A 22,717-nucleotide genomic window follows, 5' to 3' on the forward strand; every position below is an offset into this window, starting at 1 on the left:
CCGTTAATAATGATGCAGAAAATGCAGAAGTGTTAATAAATACTTCTAAATCTATTTTGTATTTGGAAAGGAGCAGGATGATGTACTCATATCAATTGAGGAATAGATTAACTGCTTTCCAGTCCATTAGTAACTAAGGAGGATGTTAAACAGCATCTACCAGGGATAAACATTTTAAAATTAGCACCCAGATAACTTGCACCCAAGAGTCCTAAAAGAGTTAGCTGAGGAGATCTCTGGCCCGCTGATGTTAATGTTTGATAAATAATACTGGCAAAATTCCATATGACTGGAAGAGTGCTAATATTGTGCCAGTACTCAGAAAGGGCAAGCAAGATGACCTGAATAACCAAAGGCTAGTTAGCCTGACATCAATCCTGGATAAAACAATGAAAAATCTGGTACAGGATTCAACTGATAAAAAATGAAAGGATAGGAATATAATTAATACCAGTCAACATGGTTTATGAAGAATAGGTCTTATCAAACTAACCTGATTTCAGTGTTTGATAAGATTATAGGTTTGGTTTACAAAGGTAACTGTGTAGATGTAATAGACTTGGAGTTTTGTAAGGTGTTTGACTTAGTATTTCATGACATTCTGGTTAAAAAATTGGCACTATACACTATATTTATAGATTCCAAGGCGAGAAGGGATGATTGTGATCAGCTCATCCAGGGCTGGGCAAACTTTTTGGCCCGAGGGCCACATCTGGGTGGGGAAATTGCATGCAGGGCCATGAATGTAGGGCAGGGCAGGGGGTTGGGGTGTGGGAGGGAGTGTGGGGTGTTGGAGGGGGTGCAATGTGCAGGAAGGGGCTCAGGGAAAGGGGTTGGGGCAGAGGAGGGGTGTGGAGTGTACGCGGGAGCTCAGGGAAGGGGGTTGGGGTGCAGAAGGGAGTGCGGGAGGGAGCTAAGGACTCAGGTGCACGGAGGGGTGCGTGGGGAGCTCAAGACAGAGGGTTGGGGTGCAGGGAGGGTTGCGTGAGGGGGCTCAGAGCAGGGGGTTGGGGTACAGGCAGGAGTGCAAGGTGAAGCCGGGGGCTCAGGGCAGGGAGTTGGGGTGCAGGGTACACGAGGGGTTTGAGATGCAGGCGCCAGCTTACCTGGAGCGGCTCCAGGGTGTCAGCGGCACGCACCGGGGCCAGGGCAGGCTCCCTGCTTGCCCTGGCCCCGGGCCGCTCTGAGAATCAGCAAGCACCACGTCCCTGCGGCCCCTGGGGGAGGGGGAGCAGAGGGCTCCGCATGCTGCCCTCGCCTGTGGGTACCTCCCCTGAACCTCCCATTGGCCACGGTTCCCTGTTCCCAGCCAATGGGAGCTGCAGGGGGCGGTGCCTGCAGGCAAGGGCAGCGCACAGAGCCCTCTGGCCCCCTCCTCCAGGGGCCACAGGGACATGGTGCCGGCTGCTTCTGGGAGTGGCGTGGGCCCCACAACGCCATGGGGGTGGCAATTCCCACGGGCCGGATCCAAAGCCCTGATGGCCTGGATCCAGCTCAGGGGCCATAATTTGCCCACTCCTGATCTAGTCTGACCTCCTGTAGAACACAGCCCATAGAACTTCCCCAAAATAATTCCTAGAGCAGATCTTTTAGACAAACAACCAATCTTGAATAAAAATTGTTAGGGATGGAGAATCCACATGATTCTTGATAAGTTGTTTCAATGGTTGGTCTAACTGTTAAAATTTTACTCTTTATTTCTAGTCTGAATTTTTCTAGCTTCAGCTTCTAGCCATCATCATGCTATACGTGTCTCTTCTAGATTGAAGAGCCTATTGTTAAAGATTTGTTCCCCATGTAGGTGCTTATAGACTGTAATCAAGTCACCCTTTAACCATTTCTTTGTTAAGCTAACTAGATTGAACTCCTGGAGACTATCATTAGAAGGCATGTTTTCTAATCCTTTAATCATTTTTGTGGCTCTTCTCTGCACCCTCTCTTATCAACATCCTTCTTGAATTGTGGACATCAGAATTGGACACAGTATTCCAGCAGCAGTTGCACCAGTGCCAAATAAAGAGGTGAAATAACGTCTCTACTCCTACTCAGGATTCCTCTGTTTATGAACCCCAAGAGCACATTAATTCTTTTGGACAGTGTCACCCTGGCAGCTCATGTTCAGCTGATTATCCACCATGACCCTGAGGTCTTTTTCAGAGTCACTACTTCCCAGGATAGAGTCCTCTATCATATAAGTATGGCCTACATTCTTTGTTCCTAGATGTATACATTTACATTTAGCCATATTAAAACACATATTGTTTGCTTGCCCCCAGTTTACCAAGTCATCCAGATCACTCTGTATCAGTGACTTGTCACTTCATTACTTACCATTCCCCCAAAAGTAGCAGCAATGGGGATTCATCATCAAATGGGAGTGTCTCTAGTGTTGTTCTGCATGGACCAGTACTAAATGCACAACTATTCAACATTTTCATCAATGATCTGGAAGTAAATATTCAATCACTCTTGATAAACTTTGCATGTGATACAAAGATTAGCAGAGGGGTGAATAGTGATGAGACCAGGGCAGTCATAAAGAGTGATCTGGATTGGTTAGTAAACTGGGCCCATTCAAACAATATGTGTTTTAATACAGGCAAATGCAAAGTTATATATCGAGGAAAAAGGAATGCTGAGCTACACCTAAAGAACGAGGGACTGTATCCTGGTAAGCACTGACTCTGAAAAGGATTTAGGGGTCATATTGGGTAAACAATATGAACTCCCACTGTGGCAAAAAGGGTGACTGTGATCCTTGGATGTAGAAACAGGAAGGTGATTTTACTGCTGATTACAGCACTGATGGGACCAATATCTGAATTCTGCATCCAGTTCTAGTGTCCACATCTTTAAAAGGATGTTGGAAAATTGGAGAGTGTGCCGAGGAGAGCCACACAAATTATTTGAAAACTGGAACAAATTCCTTACAGTGAGAGACTTAAAGAGCTCCATCTGTTTAGCTGATCTAAAAGGAGACTGAGAGATGACTTGATTACAATGTATAAGTACCTTCATGGGAGAAAATACTGGGTACTAAAGGGATCTTCAGTATACAGAGAAAGACATAACAAGAACCAATGGCTGGAAGCTGAAGCCAGACAAATTCAAATTAGAAATAAGGCACACATGTTTAACAATGAGGGTGGAACAACTACTAAGGGAAGTGATGGATTTTCTATCTCTTGGAGTATTCATATCAGGAGTGGATGCCTGCATGAAAGATATGCTTTAGTAATATACAAATTATTGGGCTTAACACAGGGGCAACTAGCTGAAATTTGATAGCCTATGATATAAAGGAGGTCAGAATGAATGATCATAATTCCCTGGCCTTAAAATGTATGAATCTATGAATACTTCCATGCTTGAATACAATTGTGAAGAATTACATGATACTGTGACCAGTCAGTATGGAGCAAGGCAAATCATGATGAATACCATGCCAGCTATCTCATTTCTTCACAACTGCATTCAAACAGAGTAACACGTTGTAATAATATAGATACACCCTAATGGGTTTAGCATAAGACAGGATGAAGTTAGGGGGAGAGGGGAGTGGGGTTTCCTGGGTGGGGGGCTATGGTTAGGGCGCAGTGAGGGGATGGGTTTTAGAGCTAGGGCTGGAAGCATTTGTCAGCCCCCAGCATTCAAAAATCATGAGTCAGGACCCAAAATAATGAGATTGACCTAGAATATGACCTAGAATATGAGAGATTTTTTTAAAATAATAAATTTTGGATTCCTTTTCTTTGCCTTCCAGTTTTAGATTACACTGAAATCATATTTCCAGCTTTCCTCAGTAGCCATGAGGGTAGAAACTTACTTTTTCAGAAAATGAAAGCTGAATTTCTCACCGCTCCAGGAGCTGGGGCTTTAAGAAAAACACCAAATATCACAAAACTTGACCACACTAGATTAAGGCCTAAAGGTAGAGGAAAGCTATGCTTTATTGTGCTATGGTGAGGTTGTGGGAGAGTTTTTGTGAGAGATTAGAATGAGTGTTTTTGGGGAGACAGTGGGAACCTCAGCTCGAGGGCATCTCAGAGTCTGGATTACACAGGAGACTTCCACAGGCCTCTTCCTTGTTTTAGGCTCACAGCTGCATGAAATCGAAGCAGAAAGGCAGCAGTACAATCTAGCAGATGAAATGAGTGAGGGGTAGGGATGCAGAGCTAGGATAGAGACAGGATCACGTAGCTAGGATGATGGAGCTTCCTGGCTTTATCTGACTAATAATGAAAGGCAGCAAGCGTATCAGAGAGTGTGAGAGAAACGGATCAATAGAGAGATAAAACCTGAGATGGAAGGAGCAGGAGATGGGGTAGGGGAGAGAGTTATAAAATGTTGCAAATCCTACATTCTATACCCGCTATGTATTCACTTTGTGTTGGTGGAAGGGACTGCACAAGATGTAAAGCAATGGTGAATTAGGCCCAAATACAGAAACAGAAATAAGAGACAGAGATCTCTTGTTAATTCTGCCTTGTAATCTGACCACTGACAGCCCTTCCCCATCCCTTTCTGTCTTCCTAGAAACCCTGTTCTCTCTATATTCCACACTACTGTGGGGAGAGTGTCAGGAAACTGTTAACTCCAGTACCACAGATTCACAGCCTTTCCCCAATAAACTGGCCCAGCATGAGTCCAGTGTGATGCTCAAAAGAGCCCCACTCACTTGCCTTGTCTACATTAGGAGTTTACAGTGAGATAGCTATGTCCATTAGCTTGTTCATTGTAAAAACACACCTTTTTTCTATCACAGACATGGCCTAGTGAAAGCCCTTAACTGGGCTTTCTAATCATGTTAAGTTTCAGAGTAGCAGCCGTGTTAGTCTGTATTCGCAAAAAAAAAAGGAGTCCTAGTGGCACCTTAGAGACTAACCAATTTATTTGAGCGTAAGCTTTCATGAGCTACTGCTCACTTCATCGGATGCAACATGTTAATCATGTTAAGCTAACTCAATTGAGCTAACACAATAGAAAAACACTATTTTTGCCCATATCCTAAATTAAACCACAAATATTTTTGTCCTTGAAGGTACATTTGTAGAGTGTCCAGATTAGCCCTTACAAATGTGTTAATTACCTCAATATAACTGGCAATCAATTAATTTGATGTAAAAATCTAGTGTAGGCATTCCCTGGGGGTGAGGAGCTCCAAGTGAGTTCCGTTCCCACCTGTGGGCAGGGTGTATCATAATATATGGAATCACAATCCTTTTTCAAAAGGAGGTATTTTGTAAAGAAAACAACTACAGACACAAACGGGCTTGTATATTAATTTCAGTCCCAACTTTGTCTCCCTTATTTACCAGGACTGCTCCCTTTCTGGAACTGTATACAGCACACAGAGACATCTAGTGGCTGAATAATATACTGCAAGTATCAGAGTAACAGCCGTGTTAGTCTGTATTCGCAAAAAGAAAAGGAGTACTTGTGGCACCTTAGAGACTAACCAATTTATTTGAGCATGAGCTTTCGTGAGCTACAGCTCACTTCATCAGATGCATGCCGTGGAAACTGCAGCAGACTTTATATATACACAGAGAATATGAAAAAATACCTCCTCCCACCCCATTGTCCAGCTGGTAATAGCTTATCTAAAGTGATCATCAGATGGGCCATTTCCAGCACAAATCCAGGTTTTCTCACCCTCCACCCCCCCACACAAATTCACTCTCCTGCTGGTGATAGCCCATCCAAAATGACAACTCTTTACACAATGTGCATGATAATAAAGTTGGGCCATTTCCTGCACAAATCCAGGTTCTCTCACCCCCTCACCCCCCTCCCAAAAACCACACACACAAACTCACTATCCTGCTGGTAATAGCTCATCCACAGTGACCATTCTCCCTACAATGTGCATAATTAAGGTGGGCCATTTCCAGCACAAATCCAGGTTTTCTCACATCCTCCCCACCCCCATACACACACAAACTCACTCTCCTGCTGGTAATAGCTCATCCAAACTGACCACTCTCCAAGTTTAAATCCAAGCTAAACCAGAACATCTGGGGGGGGGGGGTAGGAAAAACAAGAGGAAATAGGCTACCTTGCATAATGACTTAGCCACTCCCAGTCTCTATTTAAGCCTAAATTAATAGTATCCAATTTGCAAATGAATTCCAATTCAGCAGTTTCTCGCTGGAGTCTGGATTTGAAGTTTTTTTGTTTTAAGATAGCGACCTTCATGTCTGTGATTGCGTGACCAGAGAGATTGAAGTGTTCTCCGACTGGTTTATGAATGTTATAATTCTTGACATCTGATTTGTGTCCATTTATTCTTTTACGTAGAGACTGTCCAGTTTGACCAATGTACATGGCAGAGGGGCATTGCTGGCACATGATGGCATATATCACATTGGTGGATGTGCAGGTGAACGAGCCTCTGATAGTGTGGCTGATGTTATTAGGCCCTGTGATGGTGTCCCCTGAATAGATATGTGGGCACAATTGGCAATGGGCTTTGTTACAAGGATAAGTTCCTGGGTTAGTGGTTCTGTTGTGTGGTATGTGGTTGTTGGTGAGTATTTGCTTCAGGTTGCGGGGCTATCTGTAGGCAAGGACTGGCCTGTCTCCCAAGATTTGTGAGAGTGTTGGGTCATCCTTTAGGATAGGTTGTAGATCCTTAATAATGCGTTGGAGGGGTTTTAGTTGGGGGCTGAAGGTGACGGCTAGTGGCGTTCTGTTATTTTCTTTGTTAGGCCTGTCCTGTAGTAGGTAACTTCTGGGAACTCTTCTGGCTCTATCAATCTGTTTCTTTACTTCTGCAGGTGGGTATTGTAGTTGTAAGAAAGCTTGACAGAGATCTTGTAGGTGTTTGTCTCTGTCTGAGGGGTTGGAGCAAATGCGGTTGTATCGCAGAGCTTGGCTGTAGACGATGGATCGTGTGGTGTGGTCAGGGTGAAAGCTGGAGGCATGCAGGTAGGAATAGCGGTCAGTAGGTTTCCGGTATAGGGTGGTGTTTATGTGACCATTGTTTATGAGCACTGTAGTGTCCAGTCGACGTCTCCGACTCAAGGAATATTTCCAAAATACCTCTGAACAACATACTAATCCACAGAGACCTCCCTACCAACACTACAGAAAGAGGGATTCTAGGTGGACTCCTCCTGAAGGTCGAAACAGCAGACTGGACTTCTACATAGAGTGCTTCCGCCGACGTGCACGGGCTGAAATTGTGGAAAAGCAGCATCACTTGCCCCATAACCTCAGCCGTGCAGAACACAATGCCATCCACAGCCTCAGAAACAACTCTGACATCATAATCAAAAAGGCTGACAAAGGAGGTGCTGTTGTCATCATGAATAGGTCGGAATATGAACAAGAGGCTGCTCGGCAGCTCTCCAACACGAGTTTCTACAAGCCATTACCCTATGATCCCACTGAGAGTTACCAAAAGCAACTACAGCATTTGCTCAAGAAACTTCCTGAAAAAGCACAAGATCAAATCCGCACAGACACACCCCTGGAACCCCGACCTGGGATATTCTATCTACTACCCAAGATCCATAAACCTGGAAATCCTGGGCGCCCCATCATCTCAGGCATTGGCACCCTGACAGCAGGATTGTCTGGCTATGTAGACTCCCTCCTCAGGCCCTACGCTACCAGCACTCCCAGCTACCTTCGAGACACCACTGACTTCCTAAGGAAACTTCAATCCATCGGTGATCTTCCTGATAACACCATCCTGGCCACTATGGATGTAGAAGCCCTCTACACCAACATTCCACACAAAGATGGACTACAAGCCGTCAGGAACACTATCCCCGATAATGTCACGGCTAACCTGGTGGCTGAACTTTGTGACTTTGTCCTTACCCATAACTATTTCACATTTGGGGACAATGTATACCTTCAGATCAGCGGCACTGCTATGGGTACCCGCATGGCCCCACAGTATGCCAACATTTTTATGGCTGATTTAGAACAACGCTTCCTCAGCTCTCGTCCCCTAAAGCCCCTACTCTACTTGCGCTATATTGATGACATCTTCATCATCTGGACCCATGGAAAAGAAGCCCTTGAGGAATTCCACCATGATTTCAACAATTTCCATCCCACCACCAACCTCAGCCTGGTCCAGTCCACACAAGAGATCCACTTCCTGGACACTACAGTGCTAATAAACAATGGTCACATAAACACCACCCTATACCGGAAACCTACTGACCGCTATTCCTACCTGCATGCCTCCAGCTTTCACCCTGACCACACCACACGATCCATCGTCTACAGCCAAGTTCTGCGATACAACCGCATTTGCTCCAACCCCTCAGACAGAGACAAACACCTACAAGATCTCTGTCAAGCTTTCTTACAACTACAATACCCACCTGCAGAAGTAAAGAAACAGATTGATAGAGCCAGAAGAGTTCCCAGAAGTTACCTACTACAGGACAGGCCTAACAAAGAAAATAACAGAACGCCACTAGCCGTCACCTTCAGCCCCCAACTAAAACCCCTCCAACGCATTATTAAGGACCTACAACCTATCCTAAAGGATGACCCAACACTCTCACAAATCTTGGGAGACAGGCCAGTCCTTGCCTACAGACAGCCCCGCAACCTGAAGCAAATACTCACCAACAACCACATACCACACAACAGAACCACTAACCCAGGAACTTATCCTTGCAACAAAGCCCATTGCCAATTGTGCCCACATATCTATTCAGGGGACACCATCACAGGGCCTAATAACATCAGCCAAACTATCAGAGGCTCGTATACCTGCACACCCACCAATGTGATATATGCCATCATGTGCCAGCAATGCCCCTCTGCCATGTACATTGGTCAAACTGGACAGTCTCTACGTAAAAGAATAAATGGACACAAATCAGATGTCAAGAATTATAACATTCATAAACCAGTCGGAGAACACTTCAATCTCTCTGGTCACGCAATCACAGACATGAAGGTCGCTATCTTAAAACAAAAAAACTTCAAATCCAGACTCCAGCGAGAAACTGCTGAATTGGAATTCATTTGCAAATTGGATACTATTAATTTAGGCTTAAATAGAGACTGGGAGTGGCTAAGTCATTATGCAAGGTAGCCTATTTCCTCTTGTTTTTCCTACCCCCCCCCCCCCAGATGTTCTGGTTTAACTTGGATTTAAACTTGGAGAGTGGTCAGTTTGGATGAGCTATTACCAGCAGGAGAGTGAGTTTGTGTGTGTATGGGGGTGGGGAGGATGTGAGAAAACCTGGATTTGTGCTGGAAATGGCCCACCTTAATTATGCACATTGTAGGGAGAATGGTCACTTTGGATGGGCTATCACCAGCAGGAGAGTGAATTTGTGTGGGGGGGTGGAGGGTGAGAAAACCTGGATTTGTGCTGGAAATGGCCCACCTGATGATCACTTTAGATAAGCTATTACCAGCTGGACAATGGGGTGGGAGGAGGTATTTTTTCATATTCTCTGTGTATATATAAAGTCTGCTGCAGTTTCCACGGCATGCATCTGATGAAGTGAGCTGTAGCTCACAAAAGCTCATGCTCAAATAAATTGGTTAGTCTCTAAGGTGCCACAAGTACTCCTTTTCATACTGCAAGTAAATATATTTTACTATAGGGAGTAGGATCTAGTGAGCCAGATCAGAGGGAACTTGAGCCTTTCAACATTAGAAAGTTGTACCAATTTAACTACGTACCAGTATTGCTAAAGTTGTACAACCCTTTTACTGTGCATGCAGTTACATTAGGCTGTGTCTACATTGCCACTTTCAGCGCTAAAACTTTAGTCGTTCAGGGGTGTGAAAAAACACCCCCCAAGTGACAAAAGTTTTAGTGCTGAAAAGCACCAGTATAGACAGTGATTTGTTCGGAGTGGGGGTTTTTTATCACCAGGAGAGCTGTCCCCCGGCGATAAAGCATATCTACACTCCCGATGTCATAGTGCTGCCTTGCAGTAATGAGGGCAGTGTAGACATACCCTTAGTATAGAGTTGCTTTATACTATACAAAAAGGGAAATAACTATTACAGATATAAATCATCTTTATACCAGTGTAACTGTGTCCATACTATGGCTTTTATAAACCAAACCTAAACCTAAATAGTTATACCTATGACTGGGAGCCAGTAATGCGTTCCTGATGTTATGAGAGGGATAGCTCAGTGGTTGAGCATTGACCTGCTAAACCCAGGGTTGTGAGTTCAATCCTTGAGGAGGCCATTTAGGGATCTGGGGGCAAAAATTGGGGATTGGTCCTGCTTTGAGCAGGGGGTTGGACTAGATGATCTTCTGAGGTCCCTTCCAATCCTGGTATTCTACTATTCTATGACCTTGTGGATGGAGGGGTCTAACCGTTACAAATGTAGCCTCCCAACAGGAGTTTTAGGAGTAAACAACTTAATCAGTTTAATGACAGGTTTCAGAGTAACAGCTGTGTTAGTCTGTATTCGCAAAAAGAAAAGGAGTACTTGTGGCACCTTAGAGACTAACCAATTTATTTGAGCATGAGCTTCGTGAGCTACAGCTCACTTCATCGGATCCGATGAAGTGAGCTGTAGCTCACGAAAGCTCATGCTCAAATAAATTGGTTAGTCTCTAAGGTGCCACAAGTACTCCTTTTCTTAATCAGTTTAAGAGAGTGATGGACAAATTAAGAATGTGATCATATGATGGCATTACTTGTAATGGGGGGAGGGAAGGAGTCTCAACATCCCTAGGGCTCACGTCTGATTTCTCTCTTATCGCCCTAAAACTCCTGCTTCAGGATTTTAACTGGCCACTGGCAGGGTCAGGAAGAGATTGACCCTCCCTCTCATGTTTTCTGGGATGGATTTTTTTTAATCTCTTTCTTCCAAAGCATCAGGGATAGTCATGGCTAAGATGGGACATTTGGCAGGTGGTCAGGGCTTTGAGGTGGTACCAAGCATTCCTCTCTCTCAAATGCTTGATTCCCTGGTTCTTCCTCACATGCTCAGGGTCTAAATGATCATCATATTGTGGGGTCAGGTGTTACCCGCACAAAACTCTCTGTTACACACACTCTAGGGCACTCACCTTTACCCTTCCGTGGGCTCAAGGCATAACCCAGTTAATTTAGGCACCCTAACCTTTTCCCAGTTCCTAGGGCTCCTGGTATAAGGCACCCAACTTTACCCCTCCATGGGCTCCGGGATCTACCTCTCCGTGGGTACAGGGTATAACACCAATTCCCTGTGGACTTAGGGCTCTACGAGTATAGGGGGTCTTTTACCAGTGAAAGAGCCTTACACAGGAATATCCTTAACCTCTATTTATTAACAGTCACCAAAGCAGAACACACACGCTAAGCATACAATGCTCACCACTCCCAATAAGGCGGATGAACTTTTCCTGCTGGCCAGTCAGGATCAGGTCATCCGGGGACTCCAGCTTCTGCATAGTGTGATTGGCAGGATGTTGAGGTCTGGCAGCTCTGATCCTGGGGCTGTGCCCTGGAGTTGGTTCCAAAGAACTTCCTTTTGGACCTCAGTTTATACAGTGAAATTTGAGTCCTGCTTAGCTATATCTTAACCAATCATTTTATTAAATATTACTAAACAAATTTCCAACCAATCCTAACATATTGTAAAACAATTCTTTAACCAATGATACCCCACTGCCATAGTTGATTTATACCTAGCAAAATTAGTTATGTAACAGAAAGAAACAATCAAAGAACCAGATAGAGATCATACAGACAATAGAGAAGTGGGGACCATAAAGACAAAACAATAAAGAAGTTGGGATTTTGCAACCACCACTGTTGATGATGATTTAGTTGGGGATTGGTCCTGCTTTGAGCAGGGGGTTGGACTAGATGACCTCCTGAGGTCCCTTCCAACCCTGATATTCTATAAGTGATTTCTTGCTACAGAATGCTATCAAAGTTTTCCTTAGAATCATAGAATTAACCTTCTTATGATCTGTTTCAGAGTAGCAGCCGCGTTAATCTGTATCCGCAGAAAGAAAAGGAGTACTTGTGGCACCTTAGAGACTAACAAATTTATTTGAGCATAAACTTTCGTGAGCTACAGCTCAGTTCATCAGATGTAGCTCACAAAAGCTTATGCTCAAATAAATTTGTTAGTCTCTAAGGCGCCACAAGTACTCCTTTTCTTCTTAAGATCTGTTTCTTTATTTGGTGATGGTGGTTGCTATTAGGACAGGATCGCCTTCTTAACAGCCCAATATTACATTGTTTTAATGTAATTTAGATGGAATGTGAGGATGTGACTTAGTGCTTCTTGGCTCATGGCTACTGCTCTCCTAATATGGCTGCAGGAAAAGACCTCAGCCTTACACAGGAAGGAATTTTCCCCCAGGTCAGATTGGCAGTGACCTTGGGGTTTTTTGTTTTTGCCTTCCTCTGTGGCGTGTGTGCAGTTCAGGCAGGGCTGTCCCTACCAATGGTGGTGCCCTACCGCAGCCCCAGCACCTGCACCCCCCCGTGGACAGACCGGCCGCTCTGCTGGGGGGCCGTCCCCTCCGCGGGGCGGAGAGGCTGCGTTTAAGGGCTGCAGGGCCCCAGCAGCAGGAGTTGTGGGGGGCAGGGAGGCCCAGGGCAGCACGGGGGTTTAGCGGGGGGCCTAGCGCTAGCAGCAAGAGTTGGGCCCGCCCCCCAGTCACCGGTGGCAGCGGGAAGCAGAGTGACCCAGACCCAGCCTGCTTCGCTCCCCCAGCTCCCACCCCTGTCGCTAGAGGAGGGAGCTTGGAGGAAGGGGTCAGAGACCCGCCCCCACACTCACCAGCGGCGGCGGCGGGAAGCGGAGCAATGCGACTGGGAGCTGGCAAAGCGGTGCGGACTGGAACCGGGTCGCTCTGCTTCCTGCCGCCGCCGCCGAGTGCAGGGGCGGGTCTGACCCCTCCTACGGGTTCCAGTACCCCCGCTAATCCCGGCGGCGGCATCGCTCGGGGGAGGGGACTTGGGGGAAGAGGTCGAGTGGGGACAGGGTGGGTGCGGAGCAGGGGGGCTGGCTGGGGGATGAGGCTGGCCGCTGGAGCCAGCGCCGTATATGCAGTATGCAGCTGCCTAGGGCACCAAGAAATTTGGTGCCCCAAATTACGTGGTGCCCTACGCAGCTGCATATTCTGCGAATGCCTAAAGACGGCCCTGTGTGCAGGTCACTTGCCAGAATTACCTGGGCATGTGCCATTTAATCATTTCCCTGACACTGCAGAGAAACCAGGCAGTTGTGCACCTTGGTCCCACTCCCTCCTAATCTCTGCCTGTGGCAAAAATAGTCTGCTCTCCTGTGGACTGTAATATTTTTGTCTAATTTTGGTTATTTAGTTTAGTCTGCAGGTGCTGGGTGGTGTTGGTGACCTGTGATATACAGAAGATGATCTGGTGGGCCCTTCTGGCCCTAACCTTTGTGACTCCATGACTAGGTGTCAGGACGCCTGAGTTCTATTTCCTACTCTGGGAGTGGGTTGATATCTGTCTCTGTTGTTCGGGAGAGGAGTTTTGGTGAATGGGGGTTCATTACATTGGTTTAGTTTAGACTAAAGATCTTGGCTCTGTGGGTAAGGTTGCCACCTGCCCAGGTTTTCACAGGATCGTCCCTTTTTTGAAGTAGGTGGCCTGGGAAATCAGTAAAGGTGCTCAGTAAACACTGCCAGCTGGCCAATTTTGTGGGCTCAGGATCATCCCTGATGTCCTGGTGTTTTGTACCTGAGAGGCAGCCTTGTCTATAGGAAGTTTTTCCTGATATCAATAATATAGAAAGTAAGCAATGCCATCATCATCATAGCTAATCGCTCCCCAAACCACAGCCCAGAGCTGGTGTTATCACTTATCGCAAATAGCTCCTCAGGAGTACAGGCTGTTGACGGAGGGCACTGCATTAGGCAGCATTTAAATGTTTGTCTAGGCTCCCCACATTCACATGTGGGGCCTTTCCTCAGCTTCCATGTGGTTATATTGTCACCCGTCCAGGCTATGCCCTCCAGCTCTGGCTCAGTGTACGGTGCTAGTGCAGGTGCTGAGAGCCATTGAACCAAACTGTAAACCCTGTACAGGATGGAAACCACTTCAAGCCGACACCCCTAGTTCCAGCACCTCTGGGTACAGCAGTGTTTTGTCTGAGTCCTGGAGGAATCAGGTGCTCTAAGATCATAGACATTTCCCTCCATTTTGTTACTCTGCAGCATTCTACAGCGGCGCTTTGGGGACTGTCAGAGCCAAAGCTCTGCCTGCACGTCAGCCTTTTGGGTGGCGGAACGTATCCCTGCAACAGGGGTCTGAGCTCACACTGCGCTTCGCGTCTCTCCTCGCGCTGCTTCAGCGGGCCGGAGCACATCCCGCAGCGGCCGTACTGCACCAGTGTCACTCAACCAGCCACAGACACGCGACCAATGGCAGAGCGGTGGAGGCGGGACCAGAGAGGGAGCCCGATTCCTCCTCTCCCCCAGTGGACAGAACCAATGAAGGGGGGAGGGAGAAGAGAAATGTGTTGTGGGCGTGGCCTGGGGCTCTATGACGTCAGAAACCCGGACGTGGCCTGTCTTGGGAGGGGGAGTACCCTAGAGGGGGAAAAACAGCCCTAGGTGCGGGGAGGTCTGAGCTCCCCGCCGGCAGGTAGGAGCCCGACTGGGTGGCGCTCACGCGCAGCTCTGCAGCCTGGGGGCGGGCCGTGTAGCGCGGGGGCCCGGGAGCGTCTGCTCCGTCCAGAGCCCTCCCGCCCCGAGCTAAGGCCCTGCCCCGGCCCTTTCTCCTCCCCTGCCCCGCTTGTCCCCACAGCGCTGGTGGGGCCGGGCCGGGCGGCATGGCAGCCGAGGTGAAGGTGACGGGGCAGAGCCAGGAGCAGCTCCTGTTGCTGGCCCGGTCGGCTCGCGGGGCGGCCCTGGTCAGCCTCATCCACCAGGTGCTGGAGGCGCCCGGCATCTACGTCTTCGGGGAGCTGCTGGATCTGCCTAACGTCCGAGAGGTGAGCGCCGGCTCTGCGGGGGCTGTGCTGCAGGGGCTGGCGAGGGCATGGTGCGCTGCCCGGCGGGAGGAGGGCCCCCAGGGCTCGAGTGGTGCAGGCGGAGCTGGGTCAGGTCGCTTCTTGCCAGCCCAGCACAACTGTGAGCCGCTGGTTGGTCGGAATCCCTGGTGTTATCCCGGGAAACGGCAGCTCAGCCTGCTGCCATAGGTGCTGGAGCTAGGGATGCTGGGGGACCTGCCGAACTCCTGGCTGAAAGTGGTTTCCATCCTACACAGGGTTTGGTTCAATGGCTCTCAGCACCCTACCGGTGCAGATGGTTCCAGCACCCCAGCTGCTTCCCGAAATCTGCTCCTGCCACTTTAGTGGGGTTCGTTTAGTTTCCCTAAACTCTGTGCTTGGGGCTGTGGAGCATGTTACCCAACTGCCATTCCACCCCTCGTGCAGCTGTGTTTTGGTGGGTAGCTGAATCAGTCACCGTTACCTAGATTGAAAAACACTTGGGGCCTATTGGGTGGGAAAAAAGCAGGGAAATGGGAGTTGTGTTAGACGCGTCCCACTGTGCCCTGGAACTGGGGATAGGGGTTAGGTTGTAGTGTGCAAAGTTTCATGCTGTTTTTATTGAGTGCTTTTTCTCCCCTGCAGCTGGCTGAAAACGAGTTCTCCTCCGTCTTCCGTCTGCTCACCCTCTTTGCATACGGGACGTATGCTGATTATTTGTGTACGTGTGTCGTTCTCTTATAACCCCCATAGCCTAGTGCTCCAGGATGTGGGCCAACACCTGCAGTTGTCTCCTAGGAAGCAGGAAAGGTGGATAGGATTGCCAGCTTTCTAATTGCAGAAAACTTTACACCCCTACCCCTTCTTTGAGGACCCACCCCCTTCATTCCATCCCCCGCCTCCGTCACTTGCTCTCCCCCACCCTTGCTCACTTGCTCATTTTCATTGGGCTGGCTCAGGGGGTTGGGGTGCAGAAGGGGGTGTGGGCTCTGGGGTGGGGCTGGGGATGAGTGGTTTGGGGTGCAGGAGGGGGCTCTGAGCTGGGGCTGAGGGCCTTGGGGTATAGGAGTTAGCTCTGGGCTGGGGCAGGGGGTTGGAGTGCGGGAGGGGATGTGGGATGTGGCCTCTGGGAGGGAGTTTTGGTGTGGGAGGGAGTTCCAGGCTGGGGCAGGGAATTGAGGTGCAGGAGGAGGTTTGGCATGCAGGCTGCTCAGGTGGCTCCCAGCAAGCGGCAACATGTCACTCTGGCTCCTATGGGGGGCGGTGGCCGGGGGGGCTCTGCGTGCTGTCCCTACCCCTCGGTGCCACCCCCACAGCTCCTTTGGGCATAGTTCCCAGCCAGTGGGAGCTGCGGAGCTGGCGCTCAGGGCTGAGGCAGCGCACGGAGCACCCATGGCCACCCTTCCCCCTACGAGCCAGAGGGACATGCTGGCCACTTCCTGGGTGCCTGCCAACGCCACCAACCGGACTTTTTGACTGGAGCTGCCAGACTTTTTGACTGGAGACTAAGCGGAAAAGGGGGCGCGAATAGCACAGGGGCTTCAGGTGGGCTAGAAATGCAAAACAGCTCAGGGCAATTTTGGGTATGCATATGCAGAGGCCTCACATTCCAGAGCAGGGAGGGAATAGTTTTTCTCTCTACAGCTCTGGGAAGACCCCACATAGGATACTCCTCAGTACTGGACCCTTCAATCTCAGAAAGATAGTGACATATTGGAGAGGGCTCAGAGCTACAGAAATGCTCAGAGGGCAGAAGGGGTCCTGCAAGCACCATAGCTGGTAGATAGAGCATTGGCCTAGAACTCTGAAGATTGGGATTCTGTTCTAGGCTCTGCTACTGGACTTGCTGTGTGACCTCAGGCAAGTCACTCTTCCTGTGTTGTGTCCATTCCTACTCTTTATTTATCTTCTTTATCTAGACTGGAAGTTCATTGTGACAGAAACTGTCTCTTACTATGTTTGTGTGTAGTGGCTCGCACAATGCGAGCCTATCTTGTTCGGGGTTCTAGATGCTACTGGAATACAAATAACACAGGGTTGAGTTCTGGGCAGAGATTCCAAGAGTTCAATCCTTGCATTTGACTTCCTGGCTGTGGTGAGGTGAGGAGCGGTGGGGGTGTGTGTGGGGTGGTTATGAGAACCATCTGCTGGTGGTTTGGGGTGTGGACCTTGTGGAGGAGAGGGGATTATTTAGGGATCACCAGAGGAGTAAGGAGCAGGACTAAGGCAAGGGGAAGGAGTTCAGGAACACTTCCTCCATGCTGAGGGGTGTGAGCACTTTAGGAGATGCCTTGCCAAGAAAAGGGTACATTAGAAGCTTTGAGGAATGGATGTCGGGCAAAGGACCTTGGGCCAGGGTGAGATGGGACATCTCCAGCTCTAACATCATGCTCTTTTCCCTGAGAGCAGCCGAAGCTGGAAACCTCCCGCCATTGAGCAAGGCTCAGAAGAACAAGCTGAGGCACCTGTCGGTGGTCACTCTGGCTGCCAAGATCAAGGTAATGGCTTCGTTCCCCCATACACACCCCTTCCTGTTGGGATCACCCCATACTAACTACCTGTGCTTTCCCCACAGTGCATCCCCTATGCAGTGCTGCTGGAACAGTTGCAGCTGAAGAATGTGCGGCAGCTGGAGGACTTGGTGATTGAGGCTGTGTATGCAGACGTGCTGCGTGGGAGCCTGGACCAGCGTAATCAGCGTCTTGAGGTCGATTACAGCATCGGGCGAGACATCCGCAGGGAAGAGCTAAGCACCATCACCCGCACATTGCAGGAGTGGTGAGGAGGAAGCCCCCAAGGCCAGCCCCCTCCATACCCCCCCCCGACTATAGGAGTGGTGATGAGCCTCTCCTAAGCCCTCTGCATGATGTCGGAGTGGTGAGCAGGTGCACACCCTGACACACTGAAGGAGTGATGAGGAAACATCTTCTAACCCCCCCACGTGTTACAGATGAGATGCTCACACCCCCCCATGTTGCAGGAGTGAAGAGATTTCAAACGCCTGGAGTCACTGCAACACCCCTCATTGCCCACATGCTGCAGGAATTCTGACAACCACAGTCTCAGGCAGCCCACAAAATATCTGATTTCCGCAGGTAGTGAGGAGACCTCTTCAGATATGGGGGAGAATCTTCCAGGTTCTCCTGTGTGCTGCTGGAAGAGCGCAGGGGGGCTGTAACCTTCTCAAAGCCCCTGTTGGTGACAAGAGGTTCCTCCCAGTTTACTTTGAAATTTACTGGGCTAAATCTGCCCTCGAACCCTGAGCTCCCCACATCCCTTCAGTGATTCTGTCAACCCTCCTAGCCCTGCCATCATTCCCACTGCAGCCTGCCTTCCTCCCTCCAGTTTTCCTTACTGGGAGCTTACTGCTCCTATGCCCTTCCTTAGTGGGTGCATTCATCTCTTCCCAGACACTTGTTGATGTCCCCAAGGTGTAGCTACATGGGGGCAGAGTACCTGTGCCGCCCCCTATTTCCCCACTGCAGTGCCTTTGTATGCAACTGTCCAGCCTGCTCAGCTTGGTCTCTCCTCCACAGGTGCCTGGGCTGTGAGGTTGTCCTGTCGGGGATTGAGGAGCAGGTTAGCCGAGCCAACCAACACAAAGAGCAACAGCTGGGCCTAAAGCAGCAAATAGAGAGTGAGGTGAGTGTGCCGATGCAGAACAGCCAGTTCCCCTGATCTGGGGCTGGATTGGAGTCAGTGCCTCACAGATGAAAGGCCTTATATTCCATATCTGAGCCAGCCCTGATCTGCCATACCCCTTCATTAAGGCTGCAAGTTTGTCATGGAAGTCACGGTTTCTGTGACCTCCGTGACTTCTGCAGTTGCCAGTGTGCCTGGCTCAGGGGGCAGCTCAGGCAGTCACATCGGCCACTGCTGGGGCAGTCTCAGGCCACTGCACCCTTCCCCCTCCCCACCCCACCCAAGCAGTAGCAGAGTTTGGGTGTGGGAGGAGGCAGGGGGTTGGGGCACAGGACAGGGTGAGGCAGGCTCTGGGTGGTGCTTACCTCCTGGGCTTCCTGGAAGCAGCGACATCCCCCTCACTCTGCTGCTAGGTGGAGGAGTGGCCAGGCAGCTCTGTGTGCTACCTCCTCCTGCAGGCACTGCCCCGCAGCTCCCATTGGCCAGCAGGGGTCCTGGGCCACTCGCTGCCACCCACCTCCTAGCACCTGGGCCGCCCTCCCACGGTGCCCCTAGGCACACCCCCCCACCCCTACCCCCGAAGTGTTAGTCCGGGGTATATAGTAAAAGTTTTGGACAGGTCACAGGCCATGAATTTTTGCTTACTGCCCGTGATCTGTCCGTGACTTTTTTACTAAAAATACCAGTGACTAAAACATAGCCTTACTCTTCATCAGGACTCTCTGGAAGTTCAGGCCTGAGGAGGGTCATTGTGCAGCGAGACGCCACCCCATAATACAAAGCTCTCAAGGGATGCTATGATATTTCTCTTTAGATTGACCTGTATTGCAAACTTAACTCTAGTTTAACATGGCTTTTTCTTTGAGAATGTCCTTTGTTCTCGCTTTCCAACCCTGGCAGGTGGCAAATCTGAAGAAGACAATTAAAGTGACGACAGCAGCAGCTGCAGCAGCCACATCCCAGGATCCAGAGCAGCATCTGACAGAGCTTAGGGAGCCAGCTCCTGGCACCAACCAGCGCCAGGCCAGCAAGAAAGCTTCTAAGGCCAAAGGGTGAGGAGCAGCCGCAGCTGAGCATGACCCCTCTCCATGTGTATTTGGGGGGGGAGTCTCTGGGGCCTTTGTTTCAGGGCGATAACTCTTCCTTCACACGCATACTATGGCAGGCTTAGTGCCAGCGGAGCTCTGCACCCCAGTCATCCGGAGTGAATCTCTGAGATCCTCGATTGGAGGCAATACACCTCCTTTGTGGTGGCACCCATCCCCAGCTGAGAATCACAGCCACTTCTCATGTGCCTTGGGCAAGGAGGTGGGGGTGAGTCCATGGGCCTCTTGCTCCGTTCTGAGACTTTGTTTCTTTCTCTGCAGGCTCCGGGGCAGCGCAAAGATCTGGTCTAAATCAAACTAGCTGGATCTCTGAACTCCTGGGAGGGTGAGAGGGAGAAAGCAGGGTTAAAAAGCAGGTGTCCTGAGTGTGACACTTCTCTGCTCATCCCCAGCATCTGTCTGTCCAGCTAGTTCTTCTGCACGTTTGTTCTTTCCCATCTGCTCTGTGCATCTCTCTCTCCTCCATCCCCTAGCAATCTCTCCCACTCCTCCATTGCCATCTCTTACCACCTCAGCTCTTCTGTTTCTCGTCTCTCTTGCCCCTGTCCTTTGACAGGTAAATTTAAAGAGCCATAGGACTAACTCCGTTTCAGTCACCTTAGCGCCAGAATATCATGGAAGCCTGGAAGGAACTTGCACTGGTGCTCAGCAGCCATTTTGGCTCTGTGGGATCCTGGAACAATTTTGCTCCAAAGTTTAGCTGCCATCCTGATTTTGTTCTTTGTTTTGCTGGGTGGGGATCGGTGTTTTTGTGGGGGATTGTTTAAAAATATAAATCTTATATATAAAATATAAAATATATATAAAAAAAAAAACAATAAAAGGTAGATCTGTGCACATATCTATATAAACTTTTCCTCCTGAGGTGTTGTCTCACGATGTTGGGGGAAGTTTGATGCAGATGCCTGAAATCCCAAAGCAGCCAATGGTAGTGGAGAGACCCCATCTCTGCCAATAGGAGGTGGTCAAGGGACCCAACTGGAATTTGTTTTCCATCCAGTGCAAGAAAAGGAGAGAGGCTAGAAAGCCTTGGGGGATATGCGGTGGGGATAGGGTGTCAGAGAGGCCCTTGCCTCTTGTTCCACAGCTGAGGGTGCAGTGCACTTATTCAGCAGGGTGTGAGAGTCACACTCATCCATAGCTGTAAAATCAGCAGTGCTCCTGTTTCTGCAGATATAACTGAGGATGAGGAAGAGAACATTCTCTTTCATGGATGCCATAGACTGACCTTGGAAACAGGGAAGGATTAATAGATTAGTAATTTATTCTCACCTGCATAACAGGAAATAGGATTCCTGCATCAAGTCGGTAACTTCTGGTGGAGCTAAACCATATTAACTTCACCAAAACTTTAACATACAGTTGAAGTTTCCCAGCAGTCTCATATGCCCTTCCCGAATGTCTAGTCGAGCCATATCGTACCTTTGAAAACCAGGAAATAGTGTGTATCTTAACTCTTCATCTCCGCAACCGTCCCTGATATCTATCCCCGCCGCAGAGCTGGCAATAGCCACTGGGAATATTTCAGAAAGGGTGTGTGCGTGTGTGCCTGTATCATAATAAACAGCCATGAAGGACTATGAGAAGGTGCCATTGTTTATGTTGTGTTCTAATGGCCTGAACTCCATCATTTAGCTGTATGTACACAAACTGACTTTACTGTGCCAGGTGTAGCCATATTGAATAACAGAGGGATTAGTTGGAGCACGCTGGCAGAGCTGTCACTGTGATATGAGGAGAGGTGCTACATGAGGCTTGAGAGGTCAGGTATTTCTCATTTCAGCACTGAGTTCTGCAGGTTGTCAGCAGTGATGTGCAGGGACCTACTTGCCATGGAGATTGTCAGTGGCCTGATGGCCCTACATGACTGTGGTCTCCAGGCCTTAGACAGGGGAAAGTGAAGGCAATGTCTCAGGAGTCCTTGGGATAAGGGTGAAGAGCTGGTAACTTTTATCAAGTCTTGGGTGGTTTGTGTGGAGTAGGCTCAATGTTTGAGTGTAGGCCAGGGGTAGGTAGCTCCTGTTTGCTCTGCCTGGCCTAAACCTGAGCTTTGCCTTAGCAAACAGAAGATGTTAGACGTTTTCCTACAGTGCCACATGCTCTGTTCTCAAAGTGCCCTTACAGAAAACTAGACAGTGTGGCAGTATGTGCATTGAAGGATGCCCCAACATGCCAACAAGAACAGCACAGTTAAGATTGTTTCCTGGCTTTCAGAGGTTTGAGTGTAGCCAAACTCCATGTTTTGGAAGCGTGCGAGACATAAGCAGGCAATCTTAACTCTGCATTAATGAAGTTGTACAGCAGTGAATTTCCTTGGGTTTTGGTTTGCTTCATTTGTCAGCACCCTGTGTACCACAACTCTGCTCTCCCCCTCCACTGCTTCTGGCTCCCTAGTAATGAGTAATCCAGCTGTAGAAAGTACTGGGTGCACATTAGTCTTGTCACTGCCCCAGCATCGTATCCTAGTCTCCCATCTCTGCGTGCTCAGCACAACCTGGTCCTCCCAGCTCAGCCTTCCTCCCCAAAGTTTGGGGAGCCAGACAGAGGATGCAGGGATTAACATGGAGTCAGGGGGAGCATGTTTTGAAGAGGGACAGAAACAGGGAGATATGGATTGGGGGGGAGGGGCACTGAACCCCACCCACCCACACATGATCCCACCTGCACTGTTCTGACCTCCCCTTTCCCCCTAGAAGCAGCAGCAGCAGCAAGGCGAAGGGTGAGCCTGGTGTGGAGAGCAGGGCTGGGTTCTTTCACTGGTCACTGCAGGGGAAGGTACTCAACTGCTTCCCCCTTTCCTCCCACAGTTTTGCTCTGTCAGCACTTCTGAGCTCTCAGGGAGCAAAGGTCCCTTTTGAGGATTATCTCTTATTTGGTGAGAACTTAGGAAAAAACTAAGAAACTCAGTTCTTCATCTAACCAGTCATCATCAAACTGGATTTTGATTATTGTGTGTGGATGATTTATAGATTCCAAGGCCAGCAGGGACCCTTGGATCATCTGATCTGACCTGTAGATCACAGGCCATAGGATTTTACCCAGTTACCCCTCTAGTT

General features: G+C 49.0%; 2 protein-coding genes across 4 annotated transcripts in view; one reads left to right on the forward strand and one right to left on the reverse strand.

Moving 5' to 3' along the window:
• Window positions 1-12,817, reverse strand: part of PIANP (PILR alpha associated neural protein) — a 39,565-nt gene extending 26,748 nt beyond the window's left edge. For 2 of the 3 annotated variants that reach the window (XM_084620701.1, XM_084620697.1), the window contains exon 1: window positions 11,314-11,923. The gene's annotated coding sequence lies outside the window, so the exon portion shown is untranslated. Of the gene's footprint in view, window positions 1-11,313; window positions 11,924-12,735 lie in introns of those variants that run through there. The other variant, XM_084620698.1, reaches the window with a different exon arrangement.
• A 1,631-nt stretch (window positions 12,818-14,448) lies between these two features.
• COPS7A (COP9 signalosome subunit 7A) lies at window positions 14,449-21,239 on the forward strand. The gene is made up of 8 exons (XM_084632234.1): window positions 14,449-14,567; window positions 14,730-14,916; window positions 15,559-15,634; window positions 17,323-17,411; window positions 17,489-17,691; window positions 18,450-18,555; window positions 19,456-19,607; window positions 19,923-21,239. The coding sequence occupies exons 2-8, from the start codon at window positions 14,755-14,757 to the stop codon at window positions 19,960-19,962; spliced, it is 828 nt and encodes a 275-aa protein (XP_084488360.1). The 5' UTR covers window positions 14,449-14,567; window positions 14,730-14,754; the 3' UTR covers window positions 19,963-21,239.
• Window positions 21,240-22,717: the final 1,478 nt, after the last annotated feature.

This window comes from Lepidochelys olivacea (assembly GCF_965140295.1).
Source record: "Lepidochelys olivacea isolate rLepOli2 genome assembly, chromosome: 1".
In the NCBI taxonomy this organism is placed as follows: domain Eukaryota; kingdom Metazoa; phylum Chordata; order Testudines; family Cheloniidae; genus Lepidochelys; species Lepidochelys olivacea.

Bases quoted from the DNA above. Each gene is read 5' to 3' on its own strand.
- COPS7A (XM_084632234.1), top strand. From the start codon at position 14,755: ATGGCAGCCGAGGTGAAGGTGACGGGGCAGAGCCAGGAGCAGCTCCTG. The intron at 17,692-18,449 runs GTGAGGAGGAAG...TCTCCTCCACAG, and splicing joins ACCCGCACATTGCAGGAGTG to GTGCCTGGGCTGTGAGGTTG. The intron at 19,608-19,922 runs GTGAGGAGCAGC...CTTTCTCTGCAG, and splicing joins AAAGCTTCTAAGGCCAAAGG to GCTCCGGGGCAGCGCAAAGA.